This window comes from Solea senegalensis, linkage group LG19 (assembly GCF_019176455.1).
Source record: "Solea senegalensis isolate Sse05_10M linkage group LG19, IFAPA_SoseM_1, whole genome shotgun sequence".
Lineage (NCBI taxonomy): Eukaryota > Metazoa > Chordata > Actinopteri > Pleuronectiformes > Soleidae > Solea > Solea senegalensis.
This window is the reverse complement of record NC_058038.1, coordinates 13,482,676-13,506,442: the sequence shown is the minus strand read 5'-3', so window position 1 is coordinate 13,506,442 and position 23,767 is coordinate 13,482,676. Positions and strand designations below refer to the sequence as shown.

The following is a 23,767-nucleotide window of genomic DNA, read 5'->3' as shown; positions in this document are numbered from 1 at the left end:
GCAACAAAGCTCCAAAAGTAAACAGTAGAAGTGTAGGTTATGGCCCATTGGAGAGATTATTGTGCTTTCTCTGTGCCTGCTGCATCTCGGTCGAGCACAGATCTCCACCAAGGCCACTTCATTTCCCCATGTTTTAAAACAAAACCCTGACCCTGCACCTGTACCCAGATTACCACCAATATCTTATGGTAAAGGAGTGTTGGTAAGGAAGTGATATTATGAATTATTTGCCAGGAAAATGAATCTGTGTATGTAGTGTATGGATTATCTGCCACATGCATGTGTTATTTATCTTTCCTTATGGCATGTGTGTGTGTGTGTGTGTGTGTGTGTTTTCAGCCCCTCCTGAGTACCAGGTGTGGATGCCACCTGCCAACCAGAGTGAACAGTGTGAGGTCTGTTCTGCAATGCTCTCATCGTACCCCCATCACACAGTTAGGTGTGCAACTGCTTCTTTAGTCTTTCCCACACTCACACACACACACACAAAGTGCCACACACAGGGTTGCACAGGTATTCTTTTTAACCTTAACTGATATAAGCATAAGTCAAACAGTTCCTCAGAAGTGAGGTTCTGCCTCATTAGGACCAGGTTTTAGGACCAGGTCTTGGTCTCGATGAGGACTACTGGTGCTGTTTATGCTAAAGAGGTACACACACACACACACACACACACAGCAAAGTTCAGAGTCCATTTTTCCATAATTTCTTTGTCTGTGGTGGCACAAGAAAGCCTGCGTACGTGCATTATTGACAGTAGACTTAAAGATAAGATTAGTGTGTGCGTGTGTGTGTGTGTAGGCTTCTTTACGAGTTGTCGGTTGTAAAACTAGGTGGTCTTATCATGCCGTTGAATTATGGGATGTAGGAGAGCAATGCCCTCTGTGTTTGACTCACTTCTGACACACTTCAACAGTTAAACACTTTTCAGCCAAAGACTCAAAGACTTTGGTGGATGCACACACACACACACACACACACACACTTAGTATACAGCCCCCGTTTCAGCTTTCCAGTTTGTCTTGTGTGTAACGCGGTAAAGGATGTCCTGAACATCATCATCTTGGTAAAGAAAAGAATCATGGGGGGAAAAAGAGAAAGAGGCAGGGTTCATCTGAGTCCATTACTCCTGTGATGGTGGTTGGATCAAAGTAAACACTGATAATGGCTCCACCACAGTTAATAATACTGCTACCCAAGAATGTTGGCTGGTCTGGCTACTCCCGACCTCACACATATAATTGTACCCACTCAAACACGCATGTGCACACTCATTCCTCAACAGCAATGACACATTCCGAGTTTTCTTCCCCTCTTCCCACAAACCAAACACTGCTCACTCCTTCTTTCTAATTGTAGATCTATTTGATGTGCAAAGGGAAACTGGCTCCCCTGACTGCGCTCCCATCGGAAAACATGCTCGCTCGCTCAATCTCCTCCACACACTCGCACACGTCCTCGAGAGGCAACCAGTGAACGGGCCTCGTATTGTAATGACAATACATGGAAACTAATCTTCCTCCAGAGACCCTCGCACTCTCCGTAGCACCCTCTGCTAACCCTTCCCTTACACCACTTCCCTCCTCTCCATTAAACAACACATGATAGTCAGAGGAAAGGCAAATAGAGTAATTGTGTGTCAGTCAGAAGGGATTTGCAGACTGCTTTCTTTCAGCCATATGTGCAGACACTGACACAGTAAATTAAAAGATTTATTGAAGGATTTGACAAAGAGGAAGTGAGAATCTAGAGAAAGCACTCAGAGAGTGCAAACCTCCACCAAGGCCACTTAGTTTCCCACAGTGCGAGTACACTCGAAAACCTCATTTCCATCAACAGGATTGGTGAAGGAATGAGAATTTTCGAAGCGATGACTAGAGAGGTTGTACTTTGTAAATCAAATTTCAAAGCAATGGGACTGAATTTAAAGTCGGAATTTTTAAATTTTTACATTTTTAGCTCAGTCATTAATAAAATATCAGCCATTTTTGACTTGGGACAGTGCTCAGTATTATTTATTTAAATTTATAAACCCCTCAAAAATCATTCGCTCGCCGTTATCAAGCTCTATTGTGTTGTTTGTTGTTGCTTCTTCTTCTTCCGACCAATCATGGTTTACATTTGTAACTTCACATTTCATGCATGGGTGTGTGGGGTGGTGGTGTTGTTCAAGCAGGTTCAAAAGTCCTCGGTATACAGTACCTGCTACTTTTAGCGTGACAGAAGCAAAACAGTTGGTGCTTAATAGCTCCTGTGAGATGGGTTCCATGTAAGCGGTTACCCACTGAGAAGCAAAGCAGGCTGCTGTCCATCTCAGGTTTATCAGCCTCATCAGTCAGCCCTCCCCTCCCCTGATGTATCCAGAGGACAGTGATCTGGTTTCAGAGCTGTCTTTGTGGGGAGGGGGCCATTCACAACAGGATGCCTCCATCCTTCACTGCGGCCAAGACACATGACGGGTCTGTGAGTGGACTGTGACAAAGCATTTTTAAAATGTGAGAAGTCAACAGACATCATCAACAATTCCCACCTTTATTACTGTGTCATTATCAGAAGAAAGACAGAATGGCAACATAAATTAGTATTTACAGTATTTGCTGTATCATCTTTCCTCCTTTGCTCATAAATCATTATAAACCTGTGAGAAATGTGTGTCTGCATAATAAGAGTAAAGGTTTCTGCGGGACTGTAATTTGACAAAGGCTGAAACCAGGGACCAGAACTAAGCAGCACAGGTGATCAGTCTAAAGTAACCACGGAGCCAAACTCCACCACCTCCAGCACCCTCTCCACAATCAGCCTCCACTGCCCTAATCCAGTGTTTACATAAAATGCTCGACAGTAATGATAGCCATGAGACCATGGACCACCCCACGTCCCCACACTCACTCCTTCCTCTCCCCAACTGCCCCGCTACCACCTTCCACCGCTACCCCAAAGCTGTTTTCACAGGAGCCAAATACCTTAAATACATAATTAGCGGGGTCATTTCTGCAATGGGGCCCCCGCGAGGGCATGAGCGTGTCCATGTGAGTTTGTGTGGGTGGGGGTGGGGGGACAGAGGGCAAACGAGGAGTGTAGTGGGGGCAGGATACAAAGACGTGTGAGAGACATGGACAGAGACTTGCATTCATGGCTCTGGCCCCAGACAAACATGGCTGTCGCCATCTTCAAAGGCCACCTCTGCCTTTCCTCAAACCCAGAGGCCGCAGGTTGAGGCAGAGAGGAGGAACATAACAGAGCAGCATGGAGGGAAAGAGGAAAGGGGTGGACGGGGGAGGAAATAGAGGGGTGTGAGTAATGAAGCAAAGGTTACAAGACACGTAATCGGGGAAGGAAACAATCTGGGCTGACGCTCCACGTTTTGTGTGTGTAAATGTCTTCTCTTGATCAAATAATGTAAGACGTATGTCTATAAAATCTACATGTTTGATCGGAAATGTTTAAGCGTTCATTCTAATCGTGAAAATGGGGATGATTAAAGCTTTGCACTACCAGCAAACACCCCCGTCCCCCCTAATGACCCTGAACCCTGAACTCTGACCCCTGTGCATTGTGGGTTGTCAAATCAGAATTCCAGTCGGGCATGTTTCACACCAGGAGACCTCCTTCTTATTGTTAAACTACACACACACACACACACACACACACACGTGCAGAAAGAGCCCATTCAGCAGCCCTCTTCACACCTTGTCCTTCCCTTCGTCTCCTTCTGGCATTGTTTATGAAAGCATGTCCACTTAGTGCTGCGCTGTCTGCTCCCTCCTGCTGTGGTGCCGATTACCCACATCCTGAGTCCACTTATTCTTTCTGTCCCTATCCTGTCCTTATTCTTCTCTTTTCCCCTCTTGTTTTACCTCATTGCACTTTCACTTCTCGGGGCATTCTTCTCCCTCTCTTCATCCTCCAGCTTCCATCTTTCCCCACCATGATTGCTGCTGCTGCTGTTTCTTGTTCCTGCATGATGAACATACTGACTCTTCAATCCTCACTTCAAGGCTCCCCATGTGTGTATGAGTGAAGCGGTGCATGTACGATAACAAAAATAAAAAACAATTTAACCCCTTCCTTTTATCGACACTTCATTCTCTCTATCCTCCAGTGCACTGGCACACGTTGTCTCTCTGATCCTGTCTCGCTTTCATGTTGTGCTCTTCTTCATCTGGCTCCCTCCTGGAGCAATAAGCGTGGTGTATGTCGGGGAAGTGCAGAGGAGCGGGACTTAAATGTCCCTTAGCCCTGGCATTAGGATGAGCTGCAGAGGGAAAAGTAATAAAGCCCCTGCTGCGACTCTCTTACTGCTGGTGGATCCTGGACTAAATCCCAGCTCCTGTTCAGCCTCCAAACGCTCACATTTCCTGTATACACCATGCAACACATCTCACATCCAGCTTCTGTACGGCCTCCTGCTGCCGCACCAGCAATGTGGACTCTTTGCATTGTTTTCATACTTTGCATTTACTCTAATCTCGTCAAAGTCGGACAGAAATCTTTACACATTACACAGGTTGAAATCTGAAATTACCGTAAATCGTTTTTTTGTAGATAGTCATACTCATTTTAGTACTCATCTCCTGCAAATGATTCATACTAAATGAATCATAGGTGGGATAATTTAACTGTAACAATGGTAGTGAAGATAATACCTCCCATGATCTCATGCTACTTCACAATGTGTTGTTTTTAATTAAGACAGAAGAAAATCCTGGACAGAAATGTGACACCGCTAACAAATCATCCGACTCGACATCCAGCGAACAATTTTATAAGCAGAAATATATTTATTGTTGAAAACATAAATATATAAATTATGATTATTGCCGTATTTATCCAATGGGAGCCCACAAGGAAAGTAGTAAAGACTTAGTGATAGTGTAATGGCATTTTCTTCAGCCTGGTCCCTGGTTTACTGAGAACAGTGTTACACTGATGTGAACAGTGATGTAAATGTAGCACCATGTCACCCATTTATGCAATTTGATGTTCACAGTTCAGCAGTTGACGACACAGCCATCTTTCATTCCATTTATTTCTCATTCAATTGAAACGACTCACTGTTTCGACTTTTTTAAAAAACAAAAAAAAAAACCTCTTTTCTTGAACATTTCTTGAACGCGTGGTGGAAGACGTTTTGTTTTCTTGGTTACACATTCGTCACTGTTAAAAAGGAACAGGTAGGGGTAAGTAATTCCTTATTCCAGAGCGGGCACATGCTCCGTTTCTGTTTTCAGCGCCCATCATCGTCCTGTCCTGATGGTATGTGGCTGCAAAAGGTGTGACTCCCTTCAAAGGGGTGGATCCTGCAGAGATTTATTCTCCTGTCAACAGAGGAGTAAAGACTGGCTAAACAAGGAGTCCATTCATGCACCTGTCAACTCGCTCATTCGCTCTTTAAGGTGGACTTTGCTCTCTCCAGGCACAACATGTGTGTGTTTTTCTTGAAGCAGACCGGGCAGGCATCTTCCTTATCAACACTGAGGTGATATGAATGTAAAATGGCATCATGTAACAGAGAAATCACACACACACACACACACACGCACACACACATACATACATACACACACACTAGCATATTTGTGTGCCTTTGGTTTTGTCAAGGACACACTAAAGGTTTTGGGGATGCTTGTTTTGTGGCCGTTGAATAAGCTACATTGCAGCCACTCGTTTAAGTTGCCATGTCTGAGCCAGTCTGTCCCTCCTTTTCACAGTTCCACACACACAAACAATCACAGGCAGCTTTTTTTTTCTCCTCCTCCTCCTCCTCCTCCTCCTCATCTCTTAAAACCCCCTGTCCCTGTTTCTGCATCATTTCCATTAGATTAAATACAGACATTCAACCACAACAAAAGAATTTTAACATATTTCCTGCTTGGATATAAGTAAGCATAATATATTTCATAACAAAAATAAAGCATCTTCCTGCACTGAGACTCACATCTCCTCCTTGCACTCATATATCCAAACCATATACAAGACTTGACATCATTCAGATATACTGTAATATAATAAGAAACACGGATGACAAGAACAGCAAAAACAAAACAAAACAAGGACACAGAGATTGTGATACTGAAGGTGTCAAAGAACAGGACCACTCAGGACTCTTGCACGTGTCCAACACAATAAAACAAAAAGAAAAAGAAATCATATTGTTCTTTTGTACTGGAAGAGATAAAAATAAAATGTCCACATGTATAAATAGTTTATAAGTAGCGGTGCATCCTGTTCTGATTGAACTGTACATAGCAGGTGGGAAAAGTCATGGACCACCGGGCTTCTCAGAGCTTTTTTCTTTACCCAGAGAAAACATCCAAAAACTCCAAAAATTGTTTGATGCTCCACAGAGAGTCATTTGCAAAATCAAACACCTCCATAACTCCAACATTTGCCGTTGTTTTGCTATATCGCTCTTCCTTCCTGGGTATGCAAAAGTCATTGGAACAGGGCAGGGCACTTTTATGTTGCCCAGCTGGAGGTCGTCCACTGCTGTTCTGCAGTCTGAGCACCAGATTCCCACGAACGCTTGATTGAACTGTTTTACAGCCATTTCTGTTGCACGTCTTGTTCAAACAAAGTCAGTCAAAATGTTCAACACAAATCCCTTTCATCATCTCCCTTCGGCCTCTTTCCGCCCTACCCAAGCTCCACGGCATATTTCTCTTTTCTTCTCAATAATTGGCAGGTTTCCGTTGTCTGAGTAGGTGGTGTACCACAGAGGAAGTCCTCACAGTTTGTTTCTTTTTTTTTAAGCACCTTTGGCATCTTATTTAAGTCTTTCTGTCTCTCATCTTTACAGAAATGTTAGTTTTCTTAAATGAAGGTTGCACAGCAGCAGGGAAGAGGACAGAGCAGGTCTCGTGTTGATGACATCCTTTACTTAAGGTCCCTCCCACACTGAAGTCCATTGTTCTGATTGGTTTCACCTCACGTCCACTGTGGGAGAGGGGAAAAAGGCTATAATTAGTATCACCATTTTACAAATTGAACCCATGAGTAATAAAGAAAAAATGAATGACACTGCATTTTGTGCGCAGCTGCATCAACTTGCTCATGCAATTCAAACAAGTTGACGCATGACCCCAAAATGTTCCTGAATTATGTTTCTCCAGATTTCAAAGACAGCAACCTTTTTTCTTTTAGTGGCAGGCAGTGATGACAGAGGACAAATATCGGTGCTGACGTGATAACATTTCGAAGGACGACAAAAGCAAGACACAGAATGAGACATTCAGCAAACGTACAGTGGGTTTCCTTATTACTGTGTAACACAACAAAAACAGTGCACGCAAACACACACAATCACAACACGGTGACATGGAAGCAGACATGTGCAGTGTGCATGCTCAGCAGGCCACAAAAATCAACATGCAGCACTGGGGCACAGAGCAATGGAACTCCTTAGCCATCCCCCGCCTCACACTGATTGGCTGTGATGTGATTGGTGATGGTGATTGGCGGAACCACTTTGCGCCCTGATTGGGCCAGTGCAGTGCCAAGAGGTGAGAGGACACCACGGTGCTAAAGTCCTACCTGTTCCCTTCACAGCTCTCCAGTGGACTTTGGGTAATGAGTGCAACTTTATTATGTCGCCAATAAATCCTTGCTGGGCCTTAGCCTTTTAGGTTTCCTTTTTTTACCCTTAGCCCTACGGTGGCCTGAAAACACAAAGTCGGGTAGGGTGGATAGGAAGTTGGGTTAAAAGCAAGAAGAAGGGTTTTTGATACAGGAAGAGGTACAACAGCACTGGGACGGACGCAGAGAGTGCAAAGAAGTGACACACTATAAATACTTCAGATGTCTTATCAGCACACAGCGCAGCGCTTATCTGTTTTCGCGGGGAGAGAAAAGCGTCAGATCCATGCACTGGCGGATTGACCTGCTGTCATGCCAAGCAGCCTTTGTACACCCTGCCTTAACTGGCTCGCATATACTTTTACACTCACTCATCAAGGCGCGAGCACAGGCTTTATAGTTTCGCAACAACAAGCCACCTCGCAGGTGTGTCCGTCTGTTTGAAAGCAAGATAGAAGCGAGAAAAGGGTCGCACAGTGCACAGCCAAAGAGTGAGTCAGAGGAAGGCTGTCAGACAACGTGTAAGGAAGGGGGGAAAGCAGGACGAGGCACAATGACATAGGGATGAGGGTCGGGCACGGCCATCAAACTCAACCTCAGAGTGAAACGTCTGCAAAGGGTTGCAATGCTGGGACGGTATTGATTTACTGTGACATTGATAAACAAACAAACAAACAAAATCGGTGGGCCTTGTTACCTGTTTCTGCTTCTGAGTGCTCCACCACATGATGCTGGGATGTGCACACGCACTCCAGGTGGTCTTCTAACCGCACAAAGACCTCTTTCAGCTTGGGTTTCCTCCTGACATACTCCACCTTGGCCACCTGAGGAGAAGAGGAGAAACAAAAATGAGCTACAGAGTCAGGTCCAGCACCCATTGCCTGCATCAAGAGGCGCAGCACTGTGACTGATGACTCTTTCATGAACTGATTCATTAAAACAAAAAACTCAGGTCATTGCTTTGCCTTGCTGTGTTTGATGTGTGATGGCAGCATTCCTCAGATTGATGCATTGAGTTCCGCTTGCTGTGTGCTCTAAGGGCTGCTGATCACATGTGTAAATACTGAATGTGAGTGTACGACCCTGCCCAAGCAAACTCGAACAATGGGGAAGGCGAGATGGAGGATGAAGGGGGCGCAGCGTACGTCCTAACACCCAGAGAAGGTTTACTCTGGCAAGAAAAGAGAGGCTGGAAGATCCCACCCTGCTCCGAGCCTGGAGCATCCGCATCAAGACAGACACACATCATAACTCCCTCTCTCCTTGTTCAGACATGCAGGCTGATTTTAAACCGCATTTCTATTTCTCCACGGGTAAGGGAAAGTGTTGCCTAACGTGTACATGCAAGGAAAACAATATACATGGTCTAATCCAAGCAGTAGAAATCCAGAGAGCAGCTTCTTCCACTCTAACAAACACAAAAGCAACACAGAAGTTCCCAGTCCAGAACAGAACAGGCCTGACCTCCACTTTTCACCCAACCAATCCTCAGTGTGTTGCGAATAGAGCATGATGTATAAAGCTTAGATGAAAGCCGAACAGAGAAGGTTGCGCGGAGGTTATGATGATCTCGTTGCGTAACTCAATGGAGGTGGCTACATGCTTTTCCCCGTCTCTGATCTGACTGCCAAGGGCAGGTAACCTCCCAAATCCACATGAAAACAATATCCCCTTGCTTTTACCAGTCTTCCTGGTCACTGCACACGAGAGGATATTGGCTAACAATCTCCCGACGCTCGTCAGTGTTATGAGCAACACGGCTTTGCACTCAGCATGAGGCGTTCTCTCGGAGAGGCCTTCTCGCTTTTATCCTGCCGTGGCACAATGCCAGGGCTGACTCTCCACGTTGAATTAGTCGTGCAGACACTCGACTAACACAGAAATATACCACAAAGTAGCTCCTCTGCAACAGTTTCTTTCGATTGAACGAAGGGGGGCGAGAGAGTGAAAAGAGGGTAAGTAAGCAGAGGAAATATGCAGTGAGCAAACAGAGGACAATGGTGTCTGGGTTAGTGGTGGTGTGTTTACTCTTATCAGGCTCTGATAGAAAGAAAGAGTGGGCAAAAAGGCCAGAGCAGGTAAGGGGTCAAACACAGGGAGTTATTTAAGGAAGAGGGAGGGACTGACCGTGATCATGACTAGTATTAAATGACGTTCATATGTTACCCATTAACGTTTAGTGTCTGGGTTACCCACAAGGGATATTTACTGACACTGACACTAACATTGGGAGGATAGATAGAGAAATGATCAACAGTATCACAGCATTTCCCAGAAACCACTGCTAATATTTAATCTTAATTAGCTGACGAACAGGATCAGAGGGAGAGAAGTATGCAGCGGTCTGTGTGCGGATGGCTTTGCTGCCACTGGTTATGGGAAACAGAGCTGGAAGTAACAGACACACAGACCCAAACAGGTATTGACAGATGGTTAAAGCAATGGGTTCCGTTGATGAGAGGCCCCGCACTTGTATTCTTGCCCCTCAAACAGTTTAAAAACGCTCCCTACAGGAATTAATATGCACTCAAATCACTTGGATATTTGTCTGTGAAGGCGTGTGCGACCGTTCGGTGTAACACTCGTGTTCGCCTGTGCTCGGCCCACTTTGTCAACGCTCTTCGACGTCTTCTGTTTCCAGTGTAACGAGAAAGTGTTGATGTTACAGGAATGCTGCTCTTCAATCCTGGAAGTTTTACACTTCACATCCGCATTAAATGTCCCCTTTCCTCCATTTGTAGCTATTTCTTCTCCCCTCGTGGACAAAGAACACCAGTCTTTTATCCCGAGTCAATGACTTCCCACATAAAACATACATCAGAGGAGACCCACATGCTACGACAAGGGCCCCCACACTCTCTTTGTATAAATCAAACCGCTTTAAACTCCCTAGAAAGCCACGGCCATGAGAAAGAGTCCCATGAGGGGCTGTGGAATAATATCTGAGCCAGAGGGTTGGGGTGAGGCAAGGGGCTCTGGGAAGTGCACCCCCCTTGGTTTGTCCTCAGTGTCTCCATGGCCCTCTGTGTGAAGCCAATTGTCCTGTTTGGGTTAATTGGGGATTCCCTGCACATCAAGCACCGATGAAAGCATGATGGAGGGGAAAGTTTTAGTTTGGCCTTCCAAGGAAAACACAACGGGGATGTGGATGTGCACTGCAGGCCATCGTGAACTGGAACAGTGACAGAACTGAGCAAAAATAAACAAGAATGTACAGCATGTGTGTGTTTGGAGAATGGGGGGGGGATGTGGCAGGGTGGGGTGTCAATTCATCTGCCAGGAGGAAAATAAGGCAAAGGAGACACTCAGAGCTTGTTCCACTGTAAAGAAACAGCTCTTGTTGAGATGCTCCAACTGTGACTAACTGGAGGAGAGGTGGGAAAACTTCTGGGGAGGGAGGAATGTAATGAAGCTTTCTGTGTTTCCATCTGTCTTCTGAAATCAAAGAAGAGGATGGAAAAAAAAAAAGACACCCTGAAGACAGGCAAGACGATGTGCGGAGGAAGAGAGCGAACCACAGAGGACGCAGACGGACCAGCAGACAAAAACTGCCCAGACGACCTGCTGCTGCCCTCTGCTTCACCCCTCCCACAAATACACTCACAGCAAAGTGTGGAAACCCTCATCATAGGTGGTGTGTGGAGAAGTGAGAAGACAACAAGAGCATTGGACACTTTTCAGGGGCTTGTGATGCCACACAAGCAATTCACACACACACACACACACATACAGGACACTGCCATGACGTCAGCATTATTCCTAATCTAAACCCTAACTCGTTAATGCCTAACCTTTATCTCAACACAATTCAAATCTTAGCCCTAACCTTAAACAGTTCCTCAGAAATAAGGTTCTGCCTCATTAGGACCAGGTTTCGGTCTCCATGAGGACTATTGGTCCTCAAAAGGTCAGTGTTTTTGTCCTGAAGTGCTAACCAACACGCACACGCATCAGTCCGCCTTGGCCACAATGTGTGCTCTGTGCTGTTATGTAATATCAAATATCAAAGAACACCACGAGTAACCTTTCCGCTGATTTCTTACGGAACAACACGACTGCAGATGAGAAAGACATTTAAAAGATTTTAAAAGAGGCAGACGTAAATAAGGTTTTAATGAGAGAGTAAAAAAGACATAGAGACTGACAGAACGGTAAAATTAGAGAGTGGGAGATGGCTCTGTTGCAGGAGAGAGTCAGGAAAATAGGAGGGAGTGAAAAAAAGGATTTCACATAACAGACAATCAGACTCCAAGCCTGAAGTCAGTGGGGAAGAGTGAAAGGGAGGACAGGAGAGGAGGAGTCAAGGAAAATACAGAAATGAAGTAAAATATGATTAAAATACGGCTGCTACTTTTCCTGCTCGAACTGATGCGTTCCAGCTGGTGCAGCAGTAGCCAAGCTTTCCAACTTCTGGCTTGGTCAGAACGCTCCCATGGTCTCTGACCCGGCCCACACCCCCCGCCGCGCACACCGCACACACACACACACACATTTATACACGCAAACTCCCTCACCCTTCTTCATATAGTAGAAGAGCTGAGTGAATCAAAGGGAAAATAATTCACAGCTGCAAGAGACTTCAAACGGGGAGGCCCCTCATTCCCCCCCGGCCCCCCACCCCACGTAATCCACAGGACCCCTCAGACGATCATAAATCACGCTCACTGTATCACCGTCACACTGTCTTTTATTTATGAAACACCCCGTAAGTCAGGGTCCCACACAACCACAGGGGCTACAGCTACTGCTTCCCCCATGCCCGGATCTGACCCACTGTCACTCTGTGTGTGTGTGTGTAGGGGTCGGGGCCAGGGCCAGTGCAGAGAGATGTGTGGACCCCCACACTCAGCGCTGTGGCTGTATCCGCCTGGCTGCTGTCAACCTCCACTTTGATCCCGCAGCCATCAACACTTCATTACTCCGCCGCCCGTCTTCCTCTTGCTGCCGCTTCACATAAATGGCCTTGTTCTCGTGGAGCAGCGGTGGAGTTCTGCATGGAACACGCCCTCTTTCTCTCTCTCTCTCTCTCTCTCTCACACACACACACACACACAAACTCTTTCTCACGTTTGCACAGATGTGCATTTCTAATTTCTGCAAAACATGTTTGCTTTGAAACTTCTTCAGCTACTAAACCCAAACCAAATGAGAGGAACCAAAAGTGTCTGCAAATTATAGCACACCGATAACGCACTTATGACACATGTGATGAGTGCTCTGACAGATGCAGTGACTCCCTGAATAAAAGAAATTACAGGATTCATATAATGTGAGAATGTGATTATAGAAATGCCATTTTGCAGCAGGAAAAAAAAAAAGGGTAATTAAGCCTGTTTTGATTTACACTGTGGGACTCGAATGGGATTATGATAAACCAGAGACCAAAATGTGCTGCAGAGGCCTTAAGCGTTAATGAGTGAGAGGGTGAATGACAGCGCCATTTTTGTCCTGTTTACTCAGCCCCACAGAACGGAGAACAAACATTGAGGCCTTTACATTTCACACACACATACATATGCACCCATACATGCACAAAGACATATGCACACTGAGACTGCAACTTCATTTTGTGTCAAACTCGGGAAAAAGCCGCGCAGAGTCGAGGACGGAGGCGAGCAGGAAGTCAAAGGGAGAATTCACCTCGCGTATCAAAATACCGACGATACGCAGAGTCAACACTGACATGCACTTTCATTACTCCCTCTTCCCGTCTTATCTGGATTGTGAACAATTCTAATCGACACACAGCGATCAGAGGAGGGAACATGCTCTCACTGGAGGTGCGAGCCGAGGTGCAGGAATGTGAAGGCGACTGAAGAATTCAGTTTGCATCTTTTCCTCAAACAAAAAATGTCCAAAAACATGCAGGTGTAAAAAGTAATCCCTGGGACTCTGGACTGTTACTGTACTCAGGAACACCTGGATTTATACAGCAGTTAGTTCTGGACAGATTTGATTGGATGAGACTTTCAACTGTAGTGTCACTCCGCTTCACAGGCGTTCATAACAGCCATTAATCGCACTGACTGTTACAAAGTACAGCGATAATCACATTTGAATTAAATGCTGAACGGTCGCCGGGTGAAGGATGAGGAGCAGGATACCTCCCAGTGTTCTTATGTGACATCAGCGAGGGCGAGCATGGCAGCGAGTGGGATGCTGATTATAAGCGTGATGACTGACGCTGCACCGTGAACACAGAAAATGTAGCCTAAACTAAAAAAAAGTGGATAAAAAAGTTGTATTAAAAAGTTACATCATCTACTCTCAACAAACACCTCTTTCTCCGGTTGTACTTCACACAACCTGCTCCCACACACGTGCAAAAAGAGTTTAGTCAAATGCTAAACCCATGAAGGGGGGGGGAGAACAAGAATATGAGAGAGTCATTTTTAAGATCTGCTCCTTCTCCTCCCTCAAGCTGATCCTACTCAGATTTTTCCCTTTTATTTCACTGCCACTGAACAAGACTTACACAGTACAGGGCTTGCACGGGCCCGCTCTCTCTTTTTTTGGATTCATAGCATTAAAAAAGAATTAGTTGGAGAAAGAGAAGATGGGAATAAATGACTAAAGGCGCATTAGAACAAATGTATACTGGCATGAGATGGAAAGAAACACATCGTTGGCAAGCAGGAGGAAAACAAGTCAGACCCAGGGCAACATTTTTATCTTTCTAATAAATGGGGGGGGAGAAACACAAACTGAACTCCAATTCAGATCAACTGCTTGAGAAAGGACAAGGAGTCCTTTGAGGTGACCTTTCGGCATATACAATGCCTCTAAGCCCCCATCACCCATGGCTGGGCCCACACGGCCCAAATCGGCAGCCGTGACACCCTGCGCGACATGCCTGAAGGTCTCCCCTCTGCAGTCCGTGAGCTCATTTTGTCCTCGGTGTCATGAGGGGGACATGGTCACAAAGTTGCATGGATTGCAGCATTCCAGGAATAGTTGAATCAAGCCTTGGAGAGTTTTGTCCGCCGTCGTCAGAGTCTCTCCGTCCCCTCCTGGTCGCTGTAATCAAGGACAGAGCTCCTATTGACGACAACAGACACCGAGTGTCTGGCGGATGGAGAGACAGACGAGCTTGCGTGCAGGCAGACACACACACACACACACACAGGCACACGGGGTAGTGCTACACAGCAGAACTTGACTCTTTTACAGCACTTTGAGTCAGCATTTCTGACCATAAACCCCGTGCCCTGGGTGCAATGCCCTCTGCCCCACAACGGCCATCGCGTCAGTGCCGTCTAACCGACTCTACACTTTGCTTCAAAGAGGGGATCAGAGAACATGTCCTCATATCCACAATGGAATCTCCCTGACCTGTGCCAGTGTGCCAAAAGGAAGGAGACAGCAGCAGGCAGGGTTGGTATTTGTTTTATTACTTTGCACGTCTGCCAAGTGCGGCATCTTTAAAGAGGTGAATGAAGAAAGCAATGTCCCAGTGCCCATGGCCAGGCAAGATCACGATGATTAACGAGCAGAGACAATAGAGTCTAGCAGAGATAGACTCAAAGAGAAACACAAACATAGCTGTTTGGAGTGTTCCAGGCCATCCTGTTTATCCCACAGTCGTCTTTCACTCTTCCAGAGCAGAGGACATAACTCCCATACCTCCAAACAGAGCTGTGCCCCGGCTAACAGGCTGTCGTGTAAATACAGCAGAAATTATGACTCAACTCCAGCCGTGATGTCTCCTCTGATCCTGAGCAGACGGACATGTTTTCAAGGTGCCGATGCCAAAGAGCTTCTGAGAACAGTGCAACCCCCTTCTGTCCCTGTTGCTTTCTACCTGCGCCCAGAAAAGACAAAAGGGCAAAACAAACATGGAGCGGAGGACTAGCTGTGCAGTCACCACTGACACTCCGACATTCTCAAGATACAGGAGACTGTTTCTCTCTCTCTCTGCCTGTTGTTCCGGGATGAAGTGATGAGGGGAGAGGTGACTGGCTGAAATGGCAGGAGTGAGTGAGTGGAAGGGGCAGCAAAGGGCGAGGAGGCGCAGAGCAGAGGGTGAGTGTGAAATATAGAGTGGCTTTAAAGAAAAAAGAAGGCGTACGGTAGGAGATAAGTGTGAAGGAAGACAGGTTACAGCACCCTGGCCTCCTGTGTGATTCACTCACACTTGAAAGTGTCGATTTTGTGTGTGTACAATAAACAGGATTACCCTCATCCCTTGTGTGTGTGTGTGTGTTGAAGTGACTGTGTGTGAAAGTGGGTGTTTGTGTTTTACCTTAACGGTGCGGTAATGCTTGCGGGAAGGATGGCAGCGCATGTTGCTGGTGTTGCAGCAGCCCGTGCAGCGTTTCACCTCCACGCAGGGCGGCCATATTAAGAAGTTGGCAGACGTGGGATCCACCTGGCTCCTGGGGATCTCGTAGATCACCGTCCGCGTCTTACACACCGCTGGGACCGCCTCCTCTACTGGAAGGTGGACAAGGAGAGGGTGGAGTCAATTCAACGCTCTCTCTCTCTCGTGAGCGTTCAGTGACACATTTTTCCAAACGCAAGCACATGCTGAGGTATTGTTTTCTCATTTGTCCATTTCCCTCCGAGGTGCTTCTTTGCATTCCTTCCCTGCTCATTATTTGATGACTCACTTGGTGTGGGAGCTACCTCAGATCACACCCCAACCTGCTATAAGGCTCTTAAGGAGACATGCTATCCAAAGCGCTGATCTCATATCAGTTAAGGAGCTTTGGGATCAAGTCAGTGAAACACAAAAAAGACTGCTCCTTTGTTCAGAGGTCACGCTGGGGTTAATGCAGCATGACTAGGCCAGAAAACCTCAATGTCCACCAGGGGGGGAATCTAATAATGACCTTTGACCCCTGTTGGGGAAAAGAGGTAAGCAGTAAGCCTTCACTTCAGATTGAATGCTCCAAACCGGCACTCTACACGAGGTGTACAGTAAGATACCATTATGTATAAAAAAATGACATGCATCATGTAGAACTGATGTGAGGGGGTTTGTGTGGACAGCTGCCTAATAGGTATACTGTAACATTCACACATATATCAAACACAGCCAGCCACTTTATCCTGCACTGCTGCGAGATGTTTTAAAACACAGATCATGTGTATTCTCCATGCCTCGATCAGATATCATGCCGCATGGCGTTTTATGAAGAAATCTGACTGAGAGCCCGGACAAGCTGCAACTTGAACCCTGAATGCCTGGAATTTCCACGCTCAAGGATATATTTCTCTCCTGACGCGTGTGTCTTAGATCTCCAAGCCTCTGGCCAATTAAAAGGCTTCATGTCAGACGTTCTGTTCACCCTCGCACACCAGTCTTGTTTCTCATGCTTCCTCGATTGCCATAAATAGAGGGTAAATGTCTTCATTATGGTTCCTTTTTGTCCACAAAGAGCAATATAAAAGCCACTAACTATTAGCTTTGTTTGACATCGGTATAATGTGATCAGTGTCCTCCCCTGGGAACTCACATGTCAAGGGTGATCTTGAAGATAGTGGCTATTTTTGGGGGGGGGCATCATGACACAGTAATACCTTGTGATGTATATAGTGTGCAAGTGTAAACATGAGGCAATCTCCAACACTCGTATACTGCGATATTCATTTCATCTTACCAATACTCCTCTTGCGTCTGCTGTGGAGCTGGGAACTCTTCAAGTCATTGTAGTGGCCATGGTGCCGGGAGTAGTTCTTATGGTGGTTGTGGTGTCTGTGGGGCTTGGGCTCCTCGATAACATCATTTCCCGTACCTCGTCGGAATAGAAGGCAGTCATGTTAATGATGTCACAAACACAAGAGACTTACTCAAACAATAAAGACGCGATGAGTGTGTGTGACCACTTTCACATTGTCAAATGACTGTGGTGGTTGTCTGGCTTGCCTCCCCAGAAGGCCGCACGTGATCCACTATTGATGTTTTATATACCCCTTCCACAACAAACAATACGTGGGTTAGTCACGCGACCATAATGAGATGGTGACGTCCAAGTGGCTGCTTGTGCTGCATGTAACACATGCTTTGATTCCCTTTCGGGGCTTTTGGATCCCTTCCTGTATTGTGGCCGACGGGCGGATGGCCAGACAACTGATCACAAATTGAGGTAAACAGTCCAGGGCACACAGGGTACAGACAGGAGGCCCAGTTTTACACAGACCTCTGTGTAATTGCAAGCTTTGTGTGTCAGCCTCACTCACTCACTCACTCATTTGGCGAAAAACTTTCCCAGCCCGAATAAAGTCTCTGGATGCAGGTGAGTCAGCATGAGTCTTTCAAAAACAACCAGCTTTCATAGACACACATAGGACTAAAGTGGTCATTTAATAGGTGGTACTCAGCTTCCATTATACCTGCGCCTAATTAGTGGTTTCGCGTCTCTCATTTACCTGAAAATGTTTGCTTTTTCAATCATTCCCTGGCTTGGAAAAGTACATGTTTTGCTATGGTGCAAGGCAGACTCCTGCAGTCTAATATAGCCAGCTCAGCTCCTTCACAGTCATGGTCACCTGATAAAGTGTGCTTGTTTTGGTCCCCACCCAGAATATGAAGAGTGCCTGAGCAGCAATAAAATGATAAAACTTGTTCGAGGGATACTGCCCTTTCCCAAAGAGCAGAGTCTGAACGTGTTTGCTAAGTGGGTGGTTCTCCCTGTCTGTATGTACGGCAGACACACCCACCTGGACAACACAGTCCTACACCTGTACAATTAACATAAACACACACTCACACTTAAGCAAACCCTTCTCATTATCCTCCTTAACATGCTAAACCCAAATGTACACCAGCACAACAAAGCAAACACATTCCACTCTTCCTTCTACTTTGTGTCACCTGAGCTGGTTTTCTCTTCCTATACTCGGTCCACCTCTGGTTTATTTGACTTCTGTGAGAGAAGAGAATGAGAAGTTCCTTTTACGCTGTCACTCCGTCAGTCACGCGACCAGTGACCCGCAACAAAAGGTGCCGCAGAAAGGAAGTGTTGACTGCGCTTAAGCGAAAAGAGCTACAAGACTCTGGAACACGTTAACGTGCTGTACATATGTCGCACATGCTCTCCAGTGCGTGACACGTATGTGCAGACACACACCTGCACCCTTTGCACTGTCAAGTGGATTCATTGTGGCAGCTGGCTGGTTTTCTACCTCACAACCTTTTAACACGGCAGGTCACTGACAGAACACCCACTGTGCTTCCTCAAACTGTGCACACATCCCTTTCTTCGCCCCCCCCCATGTCAAAGGAGAGGACAGGAGTGAGGGAGAGCGTCACACCACTGGCCACCCGGAGACAGTTTGTGTCAGAGTGGAGGGGAGAAAGGGAAGGAGGACATAAAGAAGTCCTTTATAGACTGCAGAGTCCCCTTTTCAGCACAATAAAAGGACCTTTCTGTTGTGTGTGGGTTTTTTTTTTTCTTCTGTACACTGAAAGGTGGAAAGGGAAAATTGAGAAAGAGGGCGATCAGAGTGATCAGGCAAGAGGACACAGTGGAAAAAATGAGACAAGAGAAATAAAAAGCGACAGAGTGAGAAAGGTTGTCGAAGGGTGGAGACAGGAAAAGTAGAGCGAGGGGTTTGGGCCTCTGTTGGTTCCAGGTGACTAAGAAATAAAAACAATTTCAGAAGACTTTGGACAAGAGAAAAGAGGACAGGAGACACTCTCTGGGCACGAGTCGCGACTTTAAAATTAATCACTCCATAAATGGGGCCTTTAACTCCCTTCCACTAACCCTCATCCTCTTTTTTTCTCCCTGTACAAATGGTCAACCAGTTATTGACTTGCTGTAATAAGTGTCACAGTGGTTCTCTTTATACGTGTCTCCTCCTTGACTCTTTGAGTGTTTAGGTCATATGATCTCTTATACTGTGAGGGCAGGTACAAAGTACATCATCTGTTTCTATGACACTGAGGTTACCAGTAAACCAACTAAACACGAGATGAATACAAACAAAAAAAGCAATGCACAGCCACTCTCAGGCCCTCGGAGCGAAGTGTGACTGCATCCAGCTCCATCCTCCTCCTCCACCTCCACCCAATGCCAAGAGTCAGGTTCCCTTTTCTGTCAAAGTGTCTTTCACTGAGCGAGATAAGAGCAGGCAGGCCGGGGGGGCCACCTCAGGAGAGAGACGGGGTTAGAGAAGAGGAAAACCAATGGAGAGGAGCACCTCAGGGGCCAGACAACCATCCGCAGACTTCAGCAGGGTCGTCTCGTCTGTCACTCACGGCTGCAGACACCAAAGTTGCAGCGCTGTGTGCACACGGACAGAAAAACAAATCCGAGTCTGTGCTGAGCATTAAGTGCAACACACAGCTGCTAGATAAGCCCTGCAGGCCTTCCCACTGTCCTGACACATCCATCCTTACACACACTGACTTATAAAGTCATCTTTCCAGTGTCGGAGATAATCAGATAATAAGCAAGTGCTACACAGAAGAAAAACAACCACAATCTCTGTCTAGATCGATAAAATACTAAAACAACATACTGGAATACATCAGTCATTCTTTGATCGTACATTAAGTGGCATCACCTGGTAGACATGCTATACCATGTAGCCTGCAGCTCATTCTATACTGGTAGCTTTACTGTCCTTGCCATCCGCAACAAAAGCACTGAAAATACCCCTCTGGCTGGCGTCAGAGGTCTTTTAATGGGCTGTCCAGAGCCGCAAAGCTGGCCCTCAGACAGATTTATGTCCTCGTAATAATAATCAGCCTACTACTGTTACCCCGCAAAGCATTCCTCTGTTTGAAGAAAGACATGTTAATTCAATTATAAACACCTCTTCACATGCTAGAGGTGCTCCGGGGATCTATTCAGGGCTCGGTGTAAAGCAAGGTGACGTCGGGAGCAGGTTTGTTTTGATTGTGAATGAATGAATAAGACATCTTCGAAAACAACACGGGGCTAATTGATACATCCATCAGAAAGGCAATCATGTGCTTACACGGAAGAACATAATGAGTGACAGAGCCGCTCCAGTGCTACAGTATATCACTGCATACAAGTTTTGAGGTTACTAATGAGCTATGACTGGTGAGGCGGCTTACATCAGCGTGGACTGTTAAAGTAAATGAAGTAATTACCTCGTTCCATCAACATCTGTAGAGTAGAGCTCTCAGTTTTGATATATGACTGGGGCCTGTGTAAATAGAGGCTCATGTGAAGGGGGGAAACAACTTCCTCCAGCACACCCTGTAACTTAATCTATGACAGTCTGAGATAGCGCGGTCCCTCGCCACGAGGCCGAAGCAACTCACCTGACATTACAGTTTTAAAACCAGTATGTGACAGGCCGCTATAACGCCAGCAGCACGAAGAATACACGCCATTAAACTGCCCGCCCCCTGTTACATGTTCAGCACAGGCACTTATCACACTCGCCAGCACGCCACAGATCCCACAGCAATTTCCTGGATAGTGCTGATGTCATGCGCGTGTTTCACTCATGCCCTGCTGAGTGTAATATTTGGAATAATGTGCCAAAACAACAGGTACAACGCTCTGCATCTCATATGTCGGCGACGTCATGCAAACGTCACCCACCATTAATGGTGACAGCATGGTTTCCTTTAACGATTACAGTAGAACTGAATCCTTCTCCTTATCTTTAAGCAATTCAGTGTACAAACGTCCGCTGCACGTCCATGAGGGCCAAACTTAAAAGGTGATGTCATGATGGAGTGTTATTTTACAGCCACTGAAGGCACCGCTGATGTAATCGTGGTGTGAAATCTAGTGCATTGGGATCAAAATACAACATCTGTGGTGATGGAAGTATCAAGGGGCACAATTTACCTACGGAGTCAATGTCCAGTAGCCGCTGGAGGTCGCTGATGCTGTGGATTTCACTGTGAGACAGTCTGTCTATCAGCTCCTGGGGAAACTCCACTTCCTTCTGGAGGGGGGGGCAAAGAAATCAAACAAAAACAACAGAGGAAAGTTACAGCGGTGTGTCGTGTCAGTGGCGAAATCTGTGTAATGGTTTGTCTGTTTAAAAGACTGTGCCGAGTTTAAACAGCCACAGTGACGACAGCGCTTCAGAGGTTTGGCAACTACACGCCAACTAACGAGTCCGTCTGACACCCCCCTCCCTCCTTAAAGAGAAGTTGTGCCGAATCCCCCTTGAGAAATGATGCAATTCAAGTTTACTTCACAAGTTTCCTTTACATTAATACAGTTACATACCTGAAGAGTAATGACACTGTAATACAGGCATGTGCTCTCGTGAGTTCGGCACGCATCATTATACAGTAAGCATTTTAAAATGACATAGATAGAATGATTTGATAAATGACATTGTGTCTCAAACCAATTCAACTTTTAGTGATGATGATTTTTGGGCCGATGTGAATACGAGACTCAAAAGAATCCCCGCGAGTGTTGAATCATTATTTCACTCAACTGGAGGAATAAGGAGCGCGAGACTGACCCGGACCTCGGGGGTGCACTTGTTGCGGTGCCGCACGCACCTCGACTTGAGCAAAGCGTGCAGCGTTACAGAGACTGTGCCTATTTATATCGCCCGGAGCGGTTCCCATGAAAGCGCTTAGCCCAACCAAAACGTTTGCCCACTTGGCTCAGGCTGAACACAGATTTGGCACAAACGCCAAAAATAACTGTGATGGGCGTCCAAGTGCAGCCGCGATGTTGGTGCAATCGCTGGTTACTGGAGCTGGTGTGTTTGTTTGTTCTCATCGAAATATTCACACTGCTCTTAAAATATGTTCTTATTCTAGACTGAGGGCTTTATTCTGATACAGGGACAACTTAATAATGAGATCATTTCGTTTGCATTTATGCAGATTACATGCTCATTGTTGTCCTAATTCGGGTTTTGAATCAAAACTATCGCTCTGTTTGTTTCACGCATAGAGGAAATGCGCGACCTTTGCACCTTCACAGGGGCTAAAAAACCCGCACCTCTTGTCTATGTCGACACGGGGGGAAAGTGGCCCCAAGTGGAGACCTGGTAATTTTACCTCAGCGTTGACCAGCAGCAGATACGCCGTCCACAAAAGGAAGTGACAAAGTGCGGCTCTCATCTCCCTTTAAGTTAGAATGAACCCAAGACACGCAGAAAGTGTTGTTGTGTAGGAGCCGCAGAGTCGCTCCTGGCCCCAGAGGATCCACAACCATCCCCTCGCCTCGAGGGAGAGGGACCGGGGTGTCGGAGCTGCGCGGCGGCTTCAGTCAGACTCCGGTGCTGCACTTGCTTGTGAGGTGTGAAACGCTGCGGAGGCTGGAAGTTGACTCTTGTAATTCACATTGGACTGCGTCCTCTTGACACGACATAAAAGCTCCTCAAGCGCAAATGGCACAATCGTGGCAGACAAGTCTGAGGCGCATTGCACTTGTCTCTCACACACTAACGCTCTCCAAACTACACGGCCCACTTTATTGAGACATCAAACCACGCAGCTCTTCTTCTTATATTTGAACAGGTTGTTGTTTTTTTCTACTCCTGAGGAGTCCAGTGAGAATAAAATCCAAACCAACAGATCCTCTCAGAAAATCACAGGGGAGAAAGTTTTCCGTGTTGTATTGAGCTACCCAGAGTCTGTCTGTCTGTCTATCTGTCTGTCTGCCTGCCTGTGAGTCCTGCAGCAGTCAGCGCTGCTCTTTAGCTGTGTGTGACTCTGAAGTGAATGGACTCACTGCGCCTCTGAGCCGCTGGATATAGAGAGAAGCCACAGCTCCATGCCCGTTGCGCCTCCCCTCGCTTTTCGGTGAACGTGCTTCTATTCAGCTGAGGGGAGCTGAGCTGGTTGGTCGGTTGGTTGGATGACTTAAGATTTCAAGAGCATGCCCCCCCGCCCCCGCCCCCCACCACCACCACCCCACCCCCGCAACCAGTGCATTTGTATGCCCTTCATCACTGAGCCCATTCAGCTATTCAAGCTGTTCATGATATTGATCATCAGTGAATGAGATTAAAGTGAGACTGAAGAGGTGAGGATAGTGATGAAGAGATTCTATTTCTATTATCCACAAGCTCCTAAAATAGTCCAGTGTGCAGTACCTTAAAGCGATACTTGAGTAAAAGTACTAGTGTCTTAGCCGAAAAGGACTTTAGTAGAAGTTGAAGTCACTTTTTAGAAAATTACTTGAGCAAAAAAAAAAAAAAAGTATCAAAAGCAATTTTCTGATAAAACATTTAGAAGTAAAAGTATTGAAAAAGTGAGGAGTTAGGGTTGTGGGTTCACTTC

The 23,767-nt window shown here is 46.2% G+C and overlaps 1 protein-coding gene across 2 annotated transcripts; it reads right to left on the bottom strand.

Moving 5' to 3' along the window:
• Positions 1 to 4,758: 4,758 nt before the first annotated feature.
• Positions 4,759 to 23,231, bottom strand: pdgfab (platelet-derived growth factor alpha polypeptide b). 2 transcript variants are annotated; one of them, XR_006362301.1, is made up of 7 exons: positions 22,541 to 23,231; positions 21,357 to 21,456; positions 17,178 to 17,312; positions 15,818 to 16,008; positions 8,273 to 8,399; positions 7,534 to 7,658; positions 4,759 to 6,936 (listed from the first exon to the last, which is right to left on the bottom strand). XR_006362301.1 is itself a non-coding variant. In XM_044051443.1 (6 exons), exons 1-6 carry the CDS (start codon positions 22,601 to 22,603, stop codon positions 6,923 to 6,925), a joined length of 630 nt encoding a protein of 209 aa, XP_043907378.1. In that variant the 5' UTR covers positions 22,604 to 23,231; the 3' UTR covers positions 4,759 to 6,922. The 2 variants fall into 2 exon arrangements, 1 of the variants encoding a protein (XP_043907378.1); XM_044051443.1 differs by lacking the exon at positions 7,534 to 7,658.
• Positions 23,232 to 23,767: the final 536 nt, after the last annotated feature.